This window comes from Chiloscyllium plagiosum, chromosome 5 (genome assembly GCF_004010195.1).
Source record: "Chiloscyllium plagiosum isolate BGI_BamShark_2017 chromosome 5, ASM401019v2, whole genome shotgun sequence".
In the NCBI taxonomy this organism is placed as follows: Eukaryota; Metazoa; Chordata; class Chondrichthyes; order Orectolobiformes; family Hemiscylliidae; genus Chiloscyllium; species Chiloscyllium plagiosum.
Window position 1 is genome coordinate 83,738,225 of NC_057714.1, and position 21,774 is coordinate 83,759,998.

The 21,774-nt window shown below is 40.4% G+C and overlaps 1 protein-coding gene across 7 annotated transcripts in view; it reads right to left on the minus strand.

Moving 5' to 3' along the window:
• The window catches only part of odad2 (outer dynein arm docking complex subunit 2), a 380,688-nt gene that overhangs the window by 314,682 nt on the left and 44,232 nt on the right, over positions 1-21,774 (minus strand). For 6 of the 7 annotated variants that reach the window (XM_043690492.1, XM_043690490.1, XM_043690493.1 and 3 more), the window contains 4 exons: positions 12,216-12,414; positions 9,125-9,231; positions 8,867-9,003; positions 8,608-8,730 (listed from right to left, as the gene is read on the minus strand). In XM_043690492.1, coding sequence (XP_043546427.1) covers positions 8,608-8,730; positions 8,867-9,003; positions 9,125-9,231; positions 12,216-12,414 — 566 coding nt within the window. The remainder of the gene's footprint in view (positions 1-8,607; positions 8,731-8,866; positions 9,004-9,124; positions 9,232-12,215; positions 12,415-21,774) is intronic. The other variant, XM_043690491.1, reaches the window with a different exon arrangement.

Below are 21,774 nucleotides of genomic sequence, written 5' to 3' on the forward strand. Positions count from 1 at the left end.
TTCAGGTCCCGATTTTTCTTATCTGTGTTTGTCGTTGTTTGGTGTTTATGGCTCGTTCTACCACGTCTGCCCATTCTTGATTTGTTGCTTGTTTGAATAACGGTTTTTGGCGCGCAATTTCCCGTTGTAGTATCGGAGTCTGTGGTGGGCGTCATTGATTAGTTCCCGGAGCATTCTGCGGCCGTTTTGTTCTGTTAAACCTCTGGCTTGAGGTGTTTTTATCCGCGGTTTATAGTGGAGACATTTTGGCAGTACCTGTTTTCTTAAACATTCATGCAGGAACTACAGTTGTTCACGGGTGGAACTCTCTCAGATGGCATTCCTTTCCCATATTCGGGCAAGTTATAACGTGAGGCGCCCATAGGTTATGGCAAGGTTAGTGAAGGTTTGTAGCTCAGGTTGAGGTTTAGGGTGGAGGTTTGCGCGCTGAGCTGTAGGTTTCATATCCAGACGTTTCCTTACCTGGCTAGGTAACATAATCAGTGGCACCACCATCTTATAAGACCATGTACAATCCATGGACAAAACCAACGTCATCTACAAAAGTCCATGCAAGGACTGCCACAATCACTATGTGGGACAAACAAGAAGAAAGTTAGCCACCAGGATACACGAACACCAGCTAGCCACAAAAAGACACGTCCCTCTCTCCCTCGTAGCCCTTCACACAGAGAAAAAAAACCACCATTTCGATTGGGACAACACATCTATCCTGGGATAGGCTAAGCAAAGACATGCCAGAAAATTCCTAGAGTCCTGGTATTCCAACCACAACGCCATAAACAAACACATAGATCTAGATACCATCTATCAACCCCTCAGAAAATGAACAGGAAATGGCATCACCACAAACCCCAGGAACCCCATCCAGGACAAACATATGAATAGAAAGCAGGAGACAACAGCTTCGCTTCACATGGAGGTCGCCACTGATGTTACCTAGCCAGGTAATGAAACATCTGGATATCAAACGTCCAGCTCAACGAGCAAACCTACACCCTAAACCTCAACCTGAGCTACAAACCTTAACAAACCTTGCAGTAACATCTTTATAAACTCCAATATTCACAGACACATATGCACGCATGCCCACAGACAAACAAACAAATTGGCAAAATAGATTATTGGCAGAAAAAAAAAGACTGAAAAGTCAGTTCAGTGGTCTTTACTTCCTGATCCTGATGTTGAGATGATCCGTCCTGGATTAGTCAGGCCCTTGTTCAGCTGTCTTGATCTGGAAACCTCCTGAGAGTAACTGCACAGAGGCCGGTTCCTGTCACCAAATCACCCTTTATTTACTATTGTACAGTACATTGGCCAGCCAACTCAGTCAGTCCTTAACTGAGAAGATTCTAATCTCCTGGTTATATTGATCAGCCAAGGCTTTCCTGTTTGGCCCAGCTTAACAACCACAATCAAGAACCTTGAAGTCAACGAGATCTACCTGGTTCCAATCACTACATTTCTTACCCCCTTAGTCCAGGGATGTAGGCCTGGTGTTTGGTTTGTAGTTTCTCCTGCGACGTTTTCACCCCAAGTCTAGTTCCTCCGACCGGACACAGACACAGGCGGTGTGTACTGGACCGTGACCCGTCTCTTGGGAGAGTTTCCTTCTCTTCTTCTAGCAGTAACAGTATTGAGGCTGCATCCATTTCGGACTCTGAGATATGCTCGACACTAGATGGAGAGGCAGCACCTGCAGTTTCTTACAGGCCTTCTGGCTGTACTGAGGGGCCAGGTATGTTTTTCTCCGCCCTGTTTGAGAGGCAACATCTTTCAGGTGATCCACATGTTTGTTCAAGAGTGTATCATCAACCTGAACTTTGTGAGTAACAACCTGAACTCGCATCAACCTCACTTTGTACGTATTCAGGGCCATTTATGGTTCTGCCACCAAACTCCATTCCCTGAATTAAATTGTCTCTTTTGCTTAGAGGCATATGGCTGGCATTGGCATTCCTACTGTAGTTTCACCCTCCTCCCACAAGTCTGGAAATATCAAGTTTAACCTGTTCACAGTTGGATATTGTCCACAGCGATTGAAAGGGTGTCCAGAAAGTTTAAAACCAAAATGGATTTTTCCAGGGGAGGCACCATCAGTGGAGTACCTGCCAGTGGAAAGTATATGGATTAGCTACTTGGCTTCCGGAAAGGTGTTTAACTTGTATCCACTGAGAATAAAGGTACAACACTGAATTCTACTGGAAGCTATGGGTGGCACTGTCTTGACTTCCTTCAGTGGGGATTTGTGATCTTTTACTATGACAAATTCTCATCAGTAAAGGTGACTGCAAAACCTTTCTTCTCTATCTGGGCATACATGCGTGCAGCATCAGTCAGAGTCCAGGAAGTTTACACTATTGGGCATTCTTCTCTATTGGGCCACCAGTGAGCCTGCACTACCTCAATATGGACTTCCCAGTTCCCTAACAGCAGAATAAACCCAATGGCATCTCAGAGTTAGAGGAAGTTTGGGGTCATAATATTTCTTAAACAGCCCTGTCAACTCTTGGAAGGTTTTAGTGTCTGGTGCTCTGTGAAAGTTAAGCCCCTTATAACTGAAAATGCTGTAGGTCCACACACAGTCAGAAGGATTACTCATTGCTATTATTCTGCCCTAATTTCATTTGCCCAGAAAAATTATCACATTCTTTCCATTTACGGGGCCCATTCTTCGACAGCAGGGCCAAATGGGTCAAGCATCCCAAATAGAGGCATGATGCGAGAAATGCTTACCCCAGCTCCAAGATGACTTGAAGGTCCAAGTGAATGTTCTCAGACCTGTTTTCTCCCATTGTTAATGAAATAACTACACAAAGGATAGTTCCCATCACAAGTCATCTTTTATTTACTAGCGCACAGTACACTGGCTGTGGCCAGCCAGTTCGGAGTCAGTCCTCAACTGAAGGGATTCTAATCTCCTGGTTATACTTTTTTCTTCTTTGGAGTCAGTCCTCAATTGATGAGCTTCTAATCTCATAGTTATATTGGTCAGCCAAGGCTTTCCTGATTGAAGTTGTTAACCTGGGCCAGTCAAGAACCTCATAGTCAAAAAGGTTCACCTGGTTCCAATCACTACACCACCACTGGTCTGTAAGAAGTACAAAGCGGCTGTTTCACCCGGAAAATGTTTCTGATTTATTGATTCAAAAATCACAGTTCACAGCAACTGCTGCAGGCAAGGTAACTTTTTTTTTCAAGTTTAAACTAAATGTTTCACTACAGGGAATCGGCAACTTCTGTTGGGGAGAACAAATATACACACTTCTATGTCTTTCTCTGTGTGTGTATATTAACTTGTTTCTAGTCCCAACTTGCTCAGTTCGCTGAGAACCAATCAGCTTTGCTTGTAAACAACACCTTAGCTCTTGATCATCTGAACACTGCAGGAAGCCACAGCCAGAAAAACAGAATTCCCAATAGGTATCGAATTTCTTGCTGTGAAATTATGCAATGATCCTGGTAAACCCTTGTTTTTAAAAACAGTTCTTTTTCATTGCAGTCCACAGTTTTTAATAACACAAAAATATGAAGTCATGGTCCTTGCAGTGGAAATGAGGAATTATAGGGGAAAGAAGTCACTAGTAGAAATCACTATAATCCCCCAAACAGTCATCACAATGTGGGGAAAAGTATACAAAATGAAATACTGGGTGCTTGTGATAAAGCGGCGTAATAATCACATTGATTATAGTCTATATATATGAAACATTAAATTAAAGGCCAGGGTGCAGATTTCATACAATACTTTTAAGACAGCTTCTTAGAGCAGCACATTTAGAATTGACCAGAGAGTAGATTATATTAGGCACTCCTCAGTAGCAGATATCACAATTTGATTTAATTTTATATCCAGAGTCAAACAGAAAAGATTGTGACGTGGACTAATATTTTAATCCAAAATAAAGACAACTATATGGTTTGATATCTATGCTAGCAAAAGTGACCTGCCCTACTAAGCATGGGATTAGATTAATAGAGCTGCAGTAGCAGGTATTTAAGGGAATATTTGAGAATACTCAGAATAAGTCTGTTCAAACTGTAAAGGCAATTTGTAAAAGGGAGAACCTATCATGTGTGGTATAATAAAGAAGTTAGATTTTTTTTCTTAAGTCTCCCTAACTGCACAAAGATCAGGTGACTGCTCAGAATAAAAAGAATGGCAAAGAATGACTATAACCTTAATCAGAGGGAAGAATCTAGTGTATTAGAGGAAGAGAATTAGGTTGTAAAAATTAGTAATTTCTAAATTTCTTGCTCATTTAGAAAACAAATCAAGTAATCAGGAGAAGTCAGCATGGATTGGTCAGAGGGAAATTATGTTTAACCAGTTTGAGTTCTTTGAAAGAGTAACATATGCTGTGGCTAAAGGAGAGCATGTAGATATACTATACTTGGATTTCTGGAAGGCATTTGACAAGGTGCCAAAAAGGTTACTGTGGAAATTAGAAGTAAACAGTTTGAAGGGGCAACTTATCAGGACATTTGGAAGATTAGTTTAAATATACCCTTTTCTGCCAGTCAGACAATCTTTGTCTGATTGGAAGAATGTGACAAGCAGAATCCAACAACATCCACTACAAACCCACCAACTCCCACAGTTACCTTGACCATACATCTTTACACCCTGCTTCCTATTGACACTATTCCACTCTCTCAGTTTCTCCATCTGCATCGCATCTGTTCTAATGAGGCCAGCTTCTACAAAGGGGCATCTGAAATGTCCAGTTTCTTCCTCAACCTTCTCTTTCTTCCCACAAAAGCGATAAGTTCCTCTGGTCCTCACTTTCCACCTCACCAGCATCCACATCCAAAAGATCATTAGCCATCATTCCAGCCACCTTCAGCAGGATGCCACTATCAGACACATATTTCCCTCCCTTCCCTTGTCAGCATTCCACAGGGACCATTCCTCCCAAGAAACCCTGGTCCACTGTGCCTCCACTCCAAACACCTCCCCCACCTCAATGCACATTTCCATGCAATCGCAGAAGGTGTAAAACCTGTCCATTTATTTCCTCCCTTCTCACTATCCAATACCCCAGACACACTTCCTAGGTGAAACAGTAATTTACTTGTACTTCACTTAATCTAGTCCACTGTATTTGATGCACATAATAGGGTCTCCCTACATTGGGGAATCGAAACACAGACCAGGTGACCACTTTGCAGAACACCTACATTGTGACTACAAAAATAAACCTGAGTTTTCTGTTGCCTGCCACTTCCACACACCATCGTGTTTCCTGGCCAACATCTGTGTCTTGGGCTTGCTGCAGCACTCCAGTGAACCTCAGTGCTGGAAGAACAGTACCCCATTTTCCACTCCAGGACTTTGTAGCCTTGGGAGATAATTTTAGAGCTTGAGGACTTTCTCCCATGTCCTTACCTTTACCCCCACACATCAGGCCTTGTCTTCACAGGCGCTGCAATCACAACCATCCACAACAGTCAGCTGCCAATGGTCCCAATTAGCTGCTATTGATTCTCCAAGGCTGAACTTTACTCATTCCTATGTCTGTCCAATTTTTTTTCTTCTCTCTCTGGACTTCATCTTCACTTGTCGTTTATTCATGCCCCTCCCTACCCCACCTTCAGCACATTTCACTTTTCTCGCTACAATCAGTGCTGAGGGGTCTCTGAACCTGCAATGTTAACTCTGCTTTCTCTCCGCAGATGCTACCAGACCTGCAATGTTTTCATAGCATTTTCTGTTTGTTTCCAACAAGGGTCTTTTCTGGTGCTTCAACTATTTATAATTTACATTAATGACATTGTAATGCAGTGTGAAGGCATGGCAGTTAAATTTGCAAGTGACTACCAAGATAGGTAGGAAAGTAGCTTGTGAATAAGGCATAAGAAAATTGCGAACAGATGTAGGCAGCTTAACAGAGTGGCCAATAATCTGGCAGATGGAGTATAATGTGGGAAAATAGGAAATTGTTGATTTTGGCAGAAAAAATGAAAAAGCACAGTACTACTTAAATAGAAATGGTCTCTACAATTCTGAGGTGCAGAAGTATCAAGGTGTTCATGAGCATAAGTCACAAAAAGTTAGTATGCAGGTACAGCATGTAAGCAAGTAAAGTGGGATATTATTCTTTATTACAAATGGAATTAAACTTTGAAAGTAACAATGTTATATTTCATTTATACAGAATCTTGGTGCGATCACATCTTAAATACCGTGTGCAGGCTCTGGTCTTATTTAAGGAAGGATGTCGGTACACTGGAGGAGGTTCAGAGGATATTTACCAGATTGATAAAAACTGAAAGAGCTGTGGATTCTGTAAATAAGAAACAAAAACAGAAATTGCTGGTAAAGCTCAGCAAATCTGACAGCCTCTGTGGAGAGAAATCAGAATTAATATTGTGGGTCAAATGACCCCTCCTCAGAACACTTTACCCAAAATGTTAACTCTGATTTCTCTCCACAGATGCTGCCAGACCTGTTGGGTTTTTCCAGCAATTTCTGTTTTTGTTTACCAGATTGATACTTGGAATGAGCAGGTTGTCTTCTGAGGATAGGTTAGATAAGCCGGGCTTGTGGCCACTTGAGTTTAGGTGAGAGACAGTTGACTTGATTGAAGTGTACAACATTCTGAATGTCCACAAGGTGGACATGGAAAGAATGATTCCTCTTGTGAGTCAGTCCAAAACTAAGGGGCACGGTTTTAAAATGTCAACTTTATTGTGACAGAGGGGAGGAGAAATCTCCTCTCAGAGGACTGCTCAACTTTGGAACTCTGCCTCAGAAGGCAATGGAACAAGGGTCATTGATCATTTTAACACAGAGTTAGGTAAATTCTTGTTAGGCAAGGGAATCAAAGGTTGGTCTGGGTTACAAAGGAATATGGAATTTGAAGACAAACAGCTAAGCATGGTGGAGCAGGCATCAACTTCTGCTCTATTTCCTATGTTTATAATGTAATGGTCATGGGACATCATATGGTGAGGGGGATACACACAGTTCAGTGCAGTCAAGAGAGCATGAATCTATAAGGCTATGATCCCATTCGGTGCCATCACTTGGGGGATAGTGCTGAATAGGAATGGTCCATGTAAGTGTCAATGATATATGTTGGACTATGAAAGGGATTTCTGTTTAAATAGTGAGGGCAGCTGAGCACATAATTGAAGAGCAGAACTCAAAGGTAATAATTTCTTGTTAACTTTCAGAAACATGTGTCACGTGACACAGGGCACATAAGACCAGTGAAATTATTACATGGGACATTGGCATCAGTACTGAGGAAAGTCGGGATTGTACACTAGGACAATCTGTACCTGAACCATGCCTGGACCAGTATTCTAGTGAATTGTATAACTAAGGAAGTAAAGAGAGATTTAATCTAAACAATGGATATGAGGGATCAAGCTTGGGTAGTTGCAGCAAATCAAGGGCAAGAGTCAAGGCAGGAGAGCAAAATTATTAAAATTATCAGAAATGTAGGTCAAGAATTGCAGAAAGGGACAGCAAAAATAAACTGAAGCGTATATCAATGTTCATAACTAGATACTAAAAGACAACAAAAGTACAAAAACTAAAATGTTTCTGAACATTTGTAACAAAATAAACAAACTGATAGCACACACTGAAATAAATAAATACAAATTGATAGCCAGTACTGAAATATGTGCATGATGATTGGACCGGATCCTGAGTATGACATTCAAGAAAAGTAGGAAGCTACATAAATGTGAATGTGTAAAATGTTTAATTAAGGATGGCTCTCCAGCAATCACCTCAAATTTAGGTTGAAGAATCGAAGAATAAATGTTGGATTAAAACAAACTGTGGATGCAGAAGATCTGAAACAGAAACAGAAATTGCTGGTGAAACTCAGCAGATTTGATAGCATCGGTGGAAAGAAAGCACAATTAACATTTTGAGTCCAGTGACCCTTCAACAGAAGTAGCTAGGAAAAAGTGGTGTGTACACTGATGACAGGTAGTCGGGAAAAGACAAAGGAGTGACTGGATAGGTGGAGATAGAGCCCAAAGAAGAAAAAAGTTAGGCAGGCAAAGCTCTTGTTGATAGTAAATCAGGGAGTAAAAGAAGCTGATAATGGGAATCATGAGTAGATGAGATTAGATTAGCTGTGCTGAAAGCAGTCCATGCCATGACAGGATGGGGATTGTGAAGGTTGGTTAAAGGACATGAAAGGAGGTGGTCAGGCTCTAAAATGATTGAAGTCAATGTTGAGTTCTGAAGGCTGCAGAGTCCCAAAGTGAAAAATTAGATGCTCAGCGCAAGCTTTCATTTTAAGTTTCAAACTGTTGTATATGGCCAGGTTTGATATCTGCTGATTCCTTTTAGAATTATTCTGCTTTCCATTGGTCATTAAGTAAAGGATTTTTTAAAATTGCTTGCACTTAAATAATATGAAAAAATCTTTACATTGATATATTTTGAAATTTTTGGAAAAATGTGTGCAATTACAATTTTTTCAGTCAACGCTTTTAGAGTCAATAATTATTTACAGATCAACAAATGCAAATTAGTAGACAACAATATCATTGCAAAATTCAAATTGTTTTATTATACAGTGGTGGGCTTTCTGGCTGACAGATGCTTTCACAAAACATACTCTCAATTTTGTTTACCTGTTGAACCCGAGTAAGATTTTCTGCAAATGTTGGAGATTTTTCCTTAAGGAATGTAATAAGATCCTTGTAGATATCACCATTTCTGTCGTAAATAATATCTTCACTGTCTTTTATTGGACCCTAAAGAAAAAGGTTTAAGACACAATACAAAACTGACAAAGAAGTATGAAATAATTAATAATAATATTTTATCTCTGTCCATTAATGTGATAAATAAAATAAAAATTACAAAAGTATCTTTCACTTAACTACTTACCCCATTCAGGTAAACTCCAGCTGTGTTACAGGTTACATACAAAGTTTCAGTATCATGAGTATTAATAATCAGGTAGCAAATATCTCCATGCACTTGTCTCCATGGTGGGGCTCTGCATCCATTAGAAAATTCATATTCTGCAAGAAAATAATCATAAAAAAGGTAACAAATATGTTTTTAAAATGCTCTATTTTCATGATTCAACATGTAACCATGTATGTGGCAATTTCTATCTGACTTAATTCTCCATGTAAATACCTGATGTGTAGTTGATCGATCTTAAAACAGTCAGATCTCCTTCTCCAGAGAAGGACTGGAGCAGTTGCACATCATTCTTTATAGCTTGGGGGTTCAGCCGCACTTCTCTTTTAAAAAAAAGGAGAGAAAGGAAAGCATGAAAATATTATTAAATCACCTTCTGGTTTATTCAACTATTTCCTTTATGCAGTTAGTTCCAGCATTTATTTTCTATGTATTAAATTAGAACCAAAAATTTTATTTGAAGAAAATATATTATTGTAACATCTGGAAAAAATACCCACATAAATATCCTGAGCAAGCCAGATTTTTTCAAGGTCTGTAAAGTAATGCCAGAACCTCCTAAATTGTGCCAAAATGTAAATATGCAGATTGTCCATACCAAGTAAATTTTGGTTCTGCAGACAATAAGTAGTTTTAAAAGTTTTCAAAAGTATATACTTATCTAAATTCCTAACATTGTAACAGCCTTACAACTAATATGAAGTGATACCTTACAGAAATTTAAAAAAAACTATGGCAGATTGTTCTCATGAAGGTAAGATATCATAATAGGCAGATTTCCTGCCCTATGTAAAGAAAGAATTACTAAAATTAAGGTTAAATACAAAGCAGTCATTCTTTAAGATTAAATTCTACATTCTCCTTGGATATTTTGAACTCTACTACTGTTGGCAGTGATGCCTTCAGTTGCCTAGTTTCTAAATGGGCTTTTGCCCAAAACATAGACTCTCCTGCTCCTCGCATGCTGCCTGACCTGCTGTGCTTTTCCAGCACCACATACTATATCTTCAGCATCTACAGTCCTCACTTTTGCCCTGCCTAAATCTGGATTTGCCTCGCCCAATTTTCCCTCCTGACAGTCACTCTTCAAAACATTCCCCTTGATCAAGCATTTGGTCACCTGGCACAATATATATTTTTAGGGCTTAGTGTCAACATCTATTCCATAATTCATCTCTGAGAGCCTTGAGATGTTATACTACATTAATGATGCTACATAAATGCAATGTATTATTGTGGGCAGTGAGAAAGCCTATTAAACACATTAAATGAAAACCTCCATGAATGCTTCTGAGTTTCCAAAATAGTTTGTCTGTGAGGACAGGAACCTATTGTTATATTTAGATAGTGTATAGGATCTGGTGCAGGCATAAATTGCAGTACATGGCCTGCCAATCACACCTGTTGACCCTCTGTCCCATTTTTCTATTCCTTCTATTTTATTTGGGGTGCGGTATGACATAGGAAAAATGACTGTCGTTGGACTGACCGTGACCTTTCCATTCTGACATCAGTTTGGAAAAGAAAGTACTCATACTGATGATGAACAGCTTGGGGGACCGGGAGAGTGAGTGGATTGGCGGAGAGGGAGCCCAAAAAGAAAGAAGGGCAGAGAGCGAGCTAGAGAGTGAACACCCGGAGAGGAAAGAGAAAGAGAGAGAGAGAGAGAGAGAGAGAGAGAGAGAGAGAGAGAGAGACAGAGAGAAATAAGAGAGAAAGAGAGAGGTTGAGCAAAGGAATAGTTCATAGTAAATCAGGGAAGAGGACAAGCTAGATAGATGATAATGTGGACTATGAGAAGTTTAAAATGCTGAAAGCAACCCACTTCATGACAGGACTGGGAGTGTGTGTTGGCTGGGGTGGGTGGATGGTGTAGAAATTGACATGAAAGAAGGTGTTCATGCTCTAAACTTGTTCAACTTGATGGGGTAGGTGAGGACTGCAGATGCCCTGCATCAGGAATGATCTCATTGCTGATGCAGGGCTTATGCCCGAAACGTCAATTCTCCTGCTCCTCAGATGCTGCCTGACTGGCTTAGCTTCTCCAGCACCACACTCTCAACCCTTGTTGAACATGATGCTGAGTCTGGAAGTCTATAAAATCCCCAAGCAGAAGGAGGTGTTGTTCACCAACTGGAGCCTTACTGGGGTACCTGCAGTAGGCCCGGAACAGAAACATTTGCAGGGAATACAGCAGTGGCTGAAATGGCAGGCAACTGGAAGCTCTGGGTCATTTTTACAGACAGAATGCAAGCATTCCATAAAGTGGTCACCCTGTCAGTGTTTCATTTCCATAATGTCGAGGAGAGCACATTGTGAACAGTAGACTAAATTGATTAAAATGCAGGTAAATAATTGCTTCATCTAGAAAATATTAGAGAAGTGTTATTGTTGTTCCCTAAAACATTATGAGATGCATGCAGATGGCATATAACTCAATTTATGATATTGACATTTTTGTCAGTTAGATGCTATGAAAATAATTACCATTATCTTGTTAAAGTGTCAGATGACTCACTTCGCAGCTGGAGAACCAGTGAGAAACTTCTGATGGCTTTTTTCATAAATCTCAGGCCAAACAGGCAACAGAGAAACCACCAATGAGCTTTCTCCTGGAATCAAGATCTAGTGGGACCTTGATTAGGATCTAGCAGCTCATGTTCAGCCACACCACAGGAGAGACCATGGCTGATGTGGCAAAGACATCTACCACATCCCAGAATCAAGGAGCAGCCCAGGCCAAAGATGTTATTTGTTTTCTTTAGAGGGGCGGGGCAGGGGGGTGCTGAAAGTAGTGGAATAGGGATAACAGAGGTGGTACATGTTAGAGCAGTTTGGCAGCTTGAGTGAGGAGGATGTTGGCTCACAGTAGGCCCCTTCCCAATGTCTATTCCTCAATCAAGAACTGAATGCCTTTGATGGAAATCACCACCACCACCACCACCAACACCTCCCCCTCCTCCTCCTCCCCTGCTTCCCCCCACCCCTAACCCAACAACTCCTCCATGACCTAGAGCTAACAAGCTGGCTGCACAGTTTTTAATGCCTTGGAAATTGGATAGTGACAGACCCACCTGCCACTGGGCTAACACCAGTGGTGGCAGTATGAGCTACCAAGCAGTCATTAATTAATTGATTATACACTTTCCTAGTGGAGATAGGATTATAGCGAGTTCAAGTACGTCACCATCCCAATTAATTACATGCCTTCTCACCTCCAAACCTACCACCTGCAAAAGCAGAAGATTCCACCTCATCTCTAAACTGTCACATTTGCAACAATGAACTTTTTATGAGCAATACTTACTGTGAAATTTTCTGCAAAGAAGTATTTAAAAGCTGCATATCTAGCTGCTGGAGAAGCAGAAACAACTTCATCTGAGCTTCTGCCTCCGGTTCTTCATCACCTTTCTTCACTTTTTCCAATAAACGCAGCATTGATTTGTCCTCTCCTTCCACAGTAGCAAAGCTTGGCCCCAGGATCTTTGCAATTGGGTCTCTGTTTGCTGATGCATTAAAAATAAGTACAATTAAAGAAGCAAAAGCATAAAAAGGCATCAATCCAATAATTATGAATGCCACAATGAATAAAAGTAGGCATTTGCCTGGCATCTCCATCTCAATGCCACACGATTATTTGGTTCCATTTCATGGATATAATAGAACAAACTAATTTTGTATCAATACATTGTAAATGCATTATGATATGTTTTTGCCTATATTGACACCATTCTCGTCCCTTTTCCCTATACCCATATCAGTCGAAATACACACTCAGAGACACAGTATGGCTTTACTTCCTCATCTTCATTCCGGCCCTGGAGAGAAAGAACAATTGCCCAGGTGCACAGAGACATGAGTTCTCGGTCTTTCTCAAATAGCAGATTCTTAAGAAATTATATAGTCACTTACAGTGAACAGCATCCAAAGAAGGTAATATCTATTTTGATCAGATGACCATTACAATCAGCAAGCATCAACAGTAAAGATTAAGCCATCGGGCATATTACAATGGATGTTCTTAACCTTATTAACTGGCATTACACAATGGATGTTTTTTACTTCATTAACCCACTACCCTTGCCTGCAGCACTTCATTGTTTACTGCAAGTTCTTATCTGATCAGTCATAAGTGCTTCTAAATAAACCTGTTGGACTATAACCTGGTGTTGTGTAATTTTTAACTTGGTACACTCCAGTCCAACACCGGCACCTCCAAAGCATGCTAACTGAGCCTTTGTCAAGCAACCCTAAACTCAACTCTTTCCCTACTTGCTCATACCTTATACACTTTCTCATTCCCTTCTTTTATCATTTCATGATAACCACCTAGAGAGCACTATCTGCTTTCATACGACTCTGACAGCCAGTATATAAGCAAGTTAAAATGATTAAAACAACAAAATTATTAATCCATGCAGTAAATAGAATTTCTAGGATTCTTCCACATGGGAAAAAGTTCACCAGTAAAGTTCTTAAATCCACAGTCCTTAGTGACCACTCCATCCCCTCCAAGTTGAATGGAAACGAGCCAGTTATCCAAGATCTCCCTCAGTAAAGTCCAACCTCGAAATTCAGTCTATCCTTCTGCATCACTCCACAGAGAAATCTGAATTCTTAGAAGAGGGCAGTTAAGTACTTAACAACTGACAAGACTTCCAGCCTTCTGGGGATGCTTCAGATGGAGGATACCAGTGCATCTGAGTGTGCAGCACAGCAGCAGGCTGGGTGAATGCAGCATTCTTTGCTTCTTCTGCTCCTGCTCTGCTGTTAAATGTAACAAAACCAACTGGCTGTTTTGTTGCTAGCTTGATCAGTGAACCTTCATTTCCCTTAAATTATCGAAAGGCAAGGTAAAGCTCATGTGGTTGAATGTCCACAGGAAGGCCACTGACAAAAGGCGTAAAGACCTCCTCTTCATTGTTGTGAGCTTCTTCACTTTTCATGCTCATGACTAGGGAGCTGATTGAATCCGTTGGATCAAGTTGTGCAGGGGTGGACGGTGGTCCGAAGGTGTGCTTTACCTGTGAATGGAGTAATTCTACAGATGTTGTTAGCTGCTGAAAGTATCTTTGCACTTCCTGTCACATTCCTTCCTTGCCAAGGTGGTTATTGGTATGAAGACAGTCACACATTTAACTACACTAAATTGTGTCTGCCCATTTCAATATTCTTTGAATTCTTGAAGACTGTTCACTATTTATGACATTATCTAGTTTTTTAATATAATCCATAAACTTCTAAATTGTACTGCCTAAACAATTCAGTCATTTATAAACAGCATTCAGTAGTACTAAAATCAAACCCTTGGAGTACCCCATTCAGGTTATTCAAAAATTATTTTCCCATAATAAATTAATACTTGGCTAGTGTGAAAGCTGTCAGAAAAAATATTTTAAAAATCTGGAACAGCAATAAAACAACAAAATGTTTCCTGTACTTTAGCAATTGAAGAGGCAGTTTTAGTTCAGATTTAAATCTCAAATATTCATGGGAAACAAATGCAGAATATTTTAAAATATGTTCTCCAAATGAAATTTCCCAAATAAAATATTTGGAGTTACTGTGGCAACTTTGGTATAGATCAATGTTCTTTGAATTTGCAATATGAAGGGGGCCAATTAAGTCTTAATAATAACTGAAAGAACTGAAACAGCTCAGCTTCAAGTTCTAATATTCTCTAAAAATCTTAAAAACATCAAACTCAAAATGCACTCTTCTTTTTGTGTACACTCTGCATTAAAAAAAGCAGCAAAGGTATTTTAATACAATACTCTCATCTGGCTAAAGCATGACCACTGACCCAATTGTTTTTTTTAAAACAGGCATTGTAAAATTTCAAACAAATCAAGGGCTCAAGGCACTCAATCAATTTGCTTTAAGGTTACAGGTTTGATAATTTTAAATAGGACATAATGTTATACAATTTCAATGTAAAAACAAAATCTGCCCCATTACATAGCTCATAAAACATATTGAAATTAGATCCTGATTCAAATAAGGCAAAACAGTTACTTAAAAGGATTTTCTGAACTAGGATTTTAACAAACCAAAATATTTAAATATCAAACACTCACAGCATGACACAATTTACATTGAAACTTCCTTTTCTGACCCAGTATTGGTAGTACAACCTTAATTTCAGCATTTCTCATTTTCTTTTTTGCATCCTCTCGATGAAATTACACTTATAAAAAGAGAAAGGCCTCACAGCGCTGAAGTCCATGCCACTCTCTTCCCCCAAAACAAAGGCTCGCAGAGTAACCTTAATTTCAGCATTTCTCATTTTCCTTTTTGCATCCTCTCGATGAAATTACACTTATAAAAAGAGAAAGGCCTCACAGCGGACCTCATGGCGCTGAAGTCCATGCCACTCTCTTCCCCCAAAACAAAGGCTCGCAGAGTTGAGTCCACAGCACAAAAACCCAGACAAAGCTTCCCCGGCAGTCATTGCACTTTACTGTCAAGACCCAAGCGGACACGCTCAACTTTCTTCCCCTTTTCCCAGTGATGCCATGTTATGTAAGAGTACTTCTAAGGAGAGATGTGGGGGTCAAAGGTAATAACTTTAAGTACCAAATTCTAACTTTTTTTGAGCCTCAAATTTCACCACTTGTGGACTTTATCCCCTTTCTCACTTCACTTCTTATGGGGACCTGAACCCTTTTTCTTACTTTTATGTCCAGGGATCTAACCCCAATTAAACCCAGGGCCTTGAGCCCCAATTAAAACCCAGGGGACCCAAACCCAAATTAAAACCCAGGGGATTCGAACCCTAATTAAAATCCAGGGGAACTCGAACTCCAATTAAAGCCAGGGGACCCGAACCCCAATTAAAGCCAGGGATCTCGAACCCCACTTGAAACCCAGGGGACTCAAACCCCTGTCCCCTGTTTGTCAGCACATTGACGAAACAGTGTCTTTTGACTGAACTAATTACCATTCGAGGAGTCATTAGAATAGAAAGCAATTGAATGAGAGGACAATTTCTGACACAGGAATATCAAGAGGTACCAAGGTTTAAAATCTTACCTTGTGGGCCCGTCTGTCTCGAGATACTGGTGTTCCAGGTGATCGCTGACACCGTCTTAACTATTTGTTTAGACTCCTACCTGGCTCACTATATTGTCGTCCCATTTCCCTGGCCCCATATCAGTCAAAGCAACACTCAGAGATACAGTATGGCTTTACCTTCTTCATCTTTATTCCGGGCCCTGGAGAGACAGAACGATCGCCCATGTGCACAGAGACATGGGTTCTCAGTCTTCTCTCGCACAGCAGATTCTTAAGGAATTATATAGTCACTTACAGTGAGCAGCATCCAAAGAAGGTAACATCTGTATTGATTGGGTGACCATTACAATCAACGAGCATCAACAGTAAAGATTAAGCCATCCAGCATTATACAATGGATGCTTTTCACCTTGTCAACTGGCATTACACAATGGATGCTTTTTACCTCGTTAACCCACTACCCTTGCCTCCAGCACCTCATTGTTTGCTGCAAGTTCTTATCTGGTCAAAGTCATGCTAGCTGAGCCTTTGTCAAGCAACTCTAAACAGAACTCTTTCCCTATCTGCTCATACTTTATACGCTTTCTCACCATGACTCAAGGAGATTTGCACTATCAAATATACTTACACTCACTCTAATATTTTAACATATTTAGATTAGCCACATTAAATGCTAACAGGCTCAGAAGTGTGGCCTCCATCGTCTCCAATAGCTTAGTCAGTGAATGTAATGGTATACAAAATTCAGAAACATGAAAAATACTCAAATATAATCCTTGTAGAGTGCTACTGGTTAAACTCAATGAAAAAAAGAACACTGCCATAATTGGATGTAGTTTATCACTGTAATTTTGTGCATTGTCAGTGTTGCAGAGAAGAAACATGAAGCAGATGCAAAGGCCTACCTCATGTGAATTCTGATCAGGGAGTGATCTGTTTGCAAATCGATCTCATGCCAGCCAGCTGGCAGGCAAGGCAAGGCAGCAACATCCAAAAGTGGGACACAAGGTAGCCGTTACACTGTCACCTAATTGTTTTATGGGTCCAAAAAGGTTCACACTGATGACTACCATTAACGATACCAACTATGATGCTATCATAGAGACCTGTGGGCAAAAGAGCTCAGGATCGCGATACAGTGAGATCTGACGTTTGAATTTCCTCAAAATCTTGATAAGCACGTGTTCAATTTTAACAGAAATTAGTCAAGTGTCAATTTTTGCAGTTTCATGGAGGGTTCTTTCTTTGAGGTCTAAGTGAGAATTCTCAAGCTATCTTCCCAAATTTATCTTATCGCCATGGGGGCATGGTGCATAGGTACTCTATTTGTCATATACTACAAGCAAAAATACACATCGATGTTGGGACCTTTCCAAAAAAAAAAAGATCTCTGGCAGCAACCCCATTTAAAGCCTAGCCATCACTCAGTCAAGCACTGTCAGTCCTGAGATGGACTTCACAGTTGATATAGTGGTAAAGCAACCAAAGACATGCTTTTCAAGGCATACAAGTGGCATGACTGACACTTCACTTCATACATAAGTTCATATTCGCTATGCTATTTAAGAATCAATTACATACCCAACCTTAGCATCATCCCCTCTTACAAGGATGTGCTTTGCCCAATGCCCAATACAGCCCAACATGTTTTATTATTCACTGTAAGACCACTACAGACAAGAAAGCCTTCAAACAGTTCAAAGTATTTACTTCACAGCAACAGCAAAACAGAACAAATAAATAGACCAAAGATGCATTTATCTCTTGGAATAGATAGGCACTGCACTTGCCTTTCAAGCAGGAACACATTTACAATCAGACTGATCACTATATCTGGCTCAGATCTATGGAACCAGGTGTCAATTAAGTCTTGTCCAGCTATTGCGTTTTATGCTGCACAGTTTTACCATACAAAAGCTGATCTCCTCAACTTCCTTGGAAGACAGTTGCTACTCTCCCACCAGCTCTTCAGAGGCCACCTCAACCCTTTTTTGTCTAATCCAGTTGAGCAGAACACAGCATGCTCGGATTGTGCAATATACAATCTTAAGTGTACTACAAGGTGCTCTCCAGACTGATCTAAGCATCAGAACTTCATATTCAACAAAACAATTGTTTGCTCTGCAATAGCCCTGGTTGAAGATTGGGCTGTGTTGTATCTATGCTCAGCTTGTCAGAGGGTTACATTACAGAGTCATCAGCAATGATCAAAGAAGTTAGAATGAAATTGTCCTTGTAAGGTATCTGACCCTTGAAGTAAAGCAGTAACATGAGAATTCTCGAGGATATAGACATCAATGCAGCTGACAGAGTACCCGGCTGTAAGATCATAAAATATAGGAGCAAAAGTAGTTAATTTGGCCCATCCAATCCATTCCACCATTCAATGAGATCATAGCTGTTTTGATAATCATCAACTCCACTTTCTTGTCTTTTCCCCATAACCCTTTCTGTGGATTCTGTGGAGAAATGCAGCAGGTCTGGCAGCATTTGTGAAAAACAGCATTAATGTTTTGAAGTCAAATAACCTTTATTCTGAAGAAGGAGTCAAATGGTAATGCTGTTTTCTCAACACAGATGCTGCCAGACCTGTTGAGTTTCTCCAGCAATGTCTGTTTTGTTTGTTTCAGATCTCCAGCATCCGCAGTTTTGTTTTATGTTACCTTTGATTCTCTTACTGATTAAAAGTTTATCCCAGCCTTGAACAAATTTAACAGCCCTTTGCCAACAAAGAATTCTACAGTTTCCCCACCCTCAAAAGAAATCCTCCTCATTTCTGTCTTAAATGGGTTACTCCTTACTTTGAGATTGTGCCCATGGTCCAAGACACTCCCACAAGGGGAGAACAACTTCTTTGCATTTAACCTGCTAAGTCTCCCAATAGGTTTATGTTTCAATTAGATTTTTTAAAACATTTGTTCAAGGGACGCAGGCTGCACTGGCTAGGTCAGTATTTATTGATCATAATGAATTGCCCAGAGGGCATTTAAAAGTCAACCATATTGCTGTGGGTCACATGTAAGCCAGATGAGGTAAGGATGGCAAACCTCCTTCAGGATATTCATGAATCAGATGGATCTCTTTTTGACAATTAATAGTAATTCCATCACGAGTATATTTTCACCACAAAAGTTAGACATTTTAAAAATGAAATTCCTCAATGTTCATTCTTTTAGGTCCAGGTTGACAGAAAGCACAGACTAGGTTGCTGTACTTTAGAAATATTATTACAAGCAATTTCTTTCCTGCAGAATTTTGAACTGTTGGACATATCATTATTTTTCTGAAGACATTTGCCTGGATTTGAATATTCCATATCTTCAAACTGCGACAGGAGTTTTAATTCTCTTTGTGTTGGAGCATGTGAACATTTTACTTCAACTTACTGATTGGTTTGGATTCCATCCTTCCTTATTATTGGTAAAATTAACATGTTCGCGAGCTCAATTCTGCAACTTGAGGACTGCTTTTGGTTTGGCATGATCTTTGACACAGTTAAAAAATTATTCTTCCTGGGCAGATAAGGTAGTCAGATGGTATTCTGTTTTGAATTGGTCTCTTCCGAGGCACCTCCAGATCTAACAATAAACTCAAATATGTTATAGTTATTTGATCCTTTATCTGGGAAGCTTGATATATTTGACCCTGCCATCGAGGACGAGGCCTGGTATGAAGAAAGAATGTGTCATTTTTCCAGGCAAATGACATTGTTACAGACAAAAACAACAAATAATTCTCCTAGGCAAAAGTGAGGACTGCAGATGCTGGAAGCGAGAGTTTAGATCAGAGTGGTGCTGGAAACGCACAGCAGGTCAGGCAGCATTCGAGGAGCAGGAAAATCGACGTTTCGGGCAAAAGCTCTTCATCAGGGCTCTTGCCCGAAACGTCAATTTTCCTGCTCCTTGGTTGCTGCCTGACCTGCTGTGCTTTTCCAGCACCACTCTGATCTAAAATAATTCTCCTGACAGCCTGTGCAGCTGCAGCTTTTTCTGTTATTTGGAGCCTAACTTTACTTAGTTAAGGAATATTATGACTCCCGTGCCTCCTCTAATTCTGAGATGTTATTGATTGTATACAAGGAAATCCATATCGGGATTTCTAACTAGGTTAAGACGACTGACAGAAGGCTGTCACTTTGATTTTATCCTTAATGATATGCTTAGAATCTGTCTGGTATGTGGAATTAGTGATGTAACTATGCGAAAATGCTGACTAACTGAAGCCCAAGTGAACTTCAAACAGACACTACAGCTGGCTTTATCATTGGAAATTGCGACAAGTGGACCATATGTATTGCAGGGCATCCCAATGGAAGTGGACACCCTCAACTGTCTGACACAGCTTGGGGAACACCGCCTGAGGTGAAGCCAATTGCATAACTTCACTCAGGACATATCCTGAACAGAGAGATGGTAGATCAGCCCACAGTAAAACCATAAAACAAAGCCAAGGCTCAGCTAATTGGTTAAAAGTTTCTTCAGGATCCTGGCCAGTAAGCCACTGTAGTTGTTGTTGTTATACAGACTCTAAACAGCAAAAGAGTGTTACCAGACTTGAACTGAGTAAGAAAACTCATACACCGGTATATAGGAGAATTCTTACTCCGGAAAGTCCATTTACATCTGGTTTGGAATGTTGGTTTGCAACATCAAAATCAGAACCAATAAAGATAAATGTCTGGTTAAGCAGTCATCCAGTTCTAATGGAGGTCAATACCAATGCAGCAATATCAATGATCATATAACCAGATTTTAATAAAATTCTCTCTGGACTCCAAATTTTAACTTTGCGCAAGACTGCAGCTAGGCTGAGAACCTATACAGATTAAGGGTACACCTTTGTTTCCAGCTTCTTAGGAAAAGCAGCTGATTCAGTTACCAATGACTGTAGTAAAAGGCTCAGGTCCAAGCTTGATGGGGTCAAATTGGTTGTGAGAGATTCACGTAGATTGGCTCAACATTTTTCAATTAGAAAATGGCTGTCTGAGTGAAGTCCTAATTAAATAACCAAATGTCTTCCAGGAAGGTCCAGGGACTATCAGAGCAGCTAAGGTCACTTTGCATGTTGACCAGAAAGCAATTCCATAATTCTGCAAGGCTCACTCAATGCCATTTCCCTTATAGGAAAACTAGAGGCAGAAATCATAAGGCTGGACAGTAAAGGAACCATCATATACCCATTTCAAACAGGAATGCTGCTTTGGAAAATGTAGGGGGTGATGGATTCTTAGGGGAACGTAGCACGAATAACCAAGTTTCTGGTATTGAGACTGACTCTAATGCAACGAGGGGTCTTTCGGCTTCCAAGAGATCAATTGTGTTAGGGGATTCTGTAGTCAAAAGGTACAGACAGAGGTTTTTGGGGCCAGCAGCGAAATAGCAGAATGGTGTGTTACTTCCCCTGGTGCCAGGATCAAGGATGTCTCAGAGACGATGCAGAATGTTCTCACGGGGAAAGAGGGGCCAGCAAGAGATCATTGTCCACATTAGAACCAATGACATAGGAAGGGAAGAGGTTGAGATTCTGAAGGGAGATTACAGAGAGTTAGGCAGAAATTTAAAAAGGAGGTCCTCGAGAGTAGTGATATCTGTATTACTCCCAGTGCTACGAGCTAATGAGGGCAGGAATAGAAGGGTAGAGCAGATGAATGCATGGCTGAGGAGCTGGTGTATGGGAGAAGGATTCACATTTTTGGATCATTGGAATCACTGCTGGGGTAGAAGTGACCTATACAAGAAGGACGGATTGGACCTAAATTGGAAGGGGACTAATACACTGGCAGGGAAATTTGCGAGAGCTGCTTGGGAGGATTTAAACTAGTAAGGTGGGGGGGGGGGGGAGGGAGGTTGGGG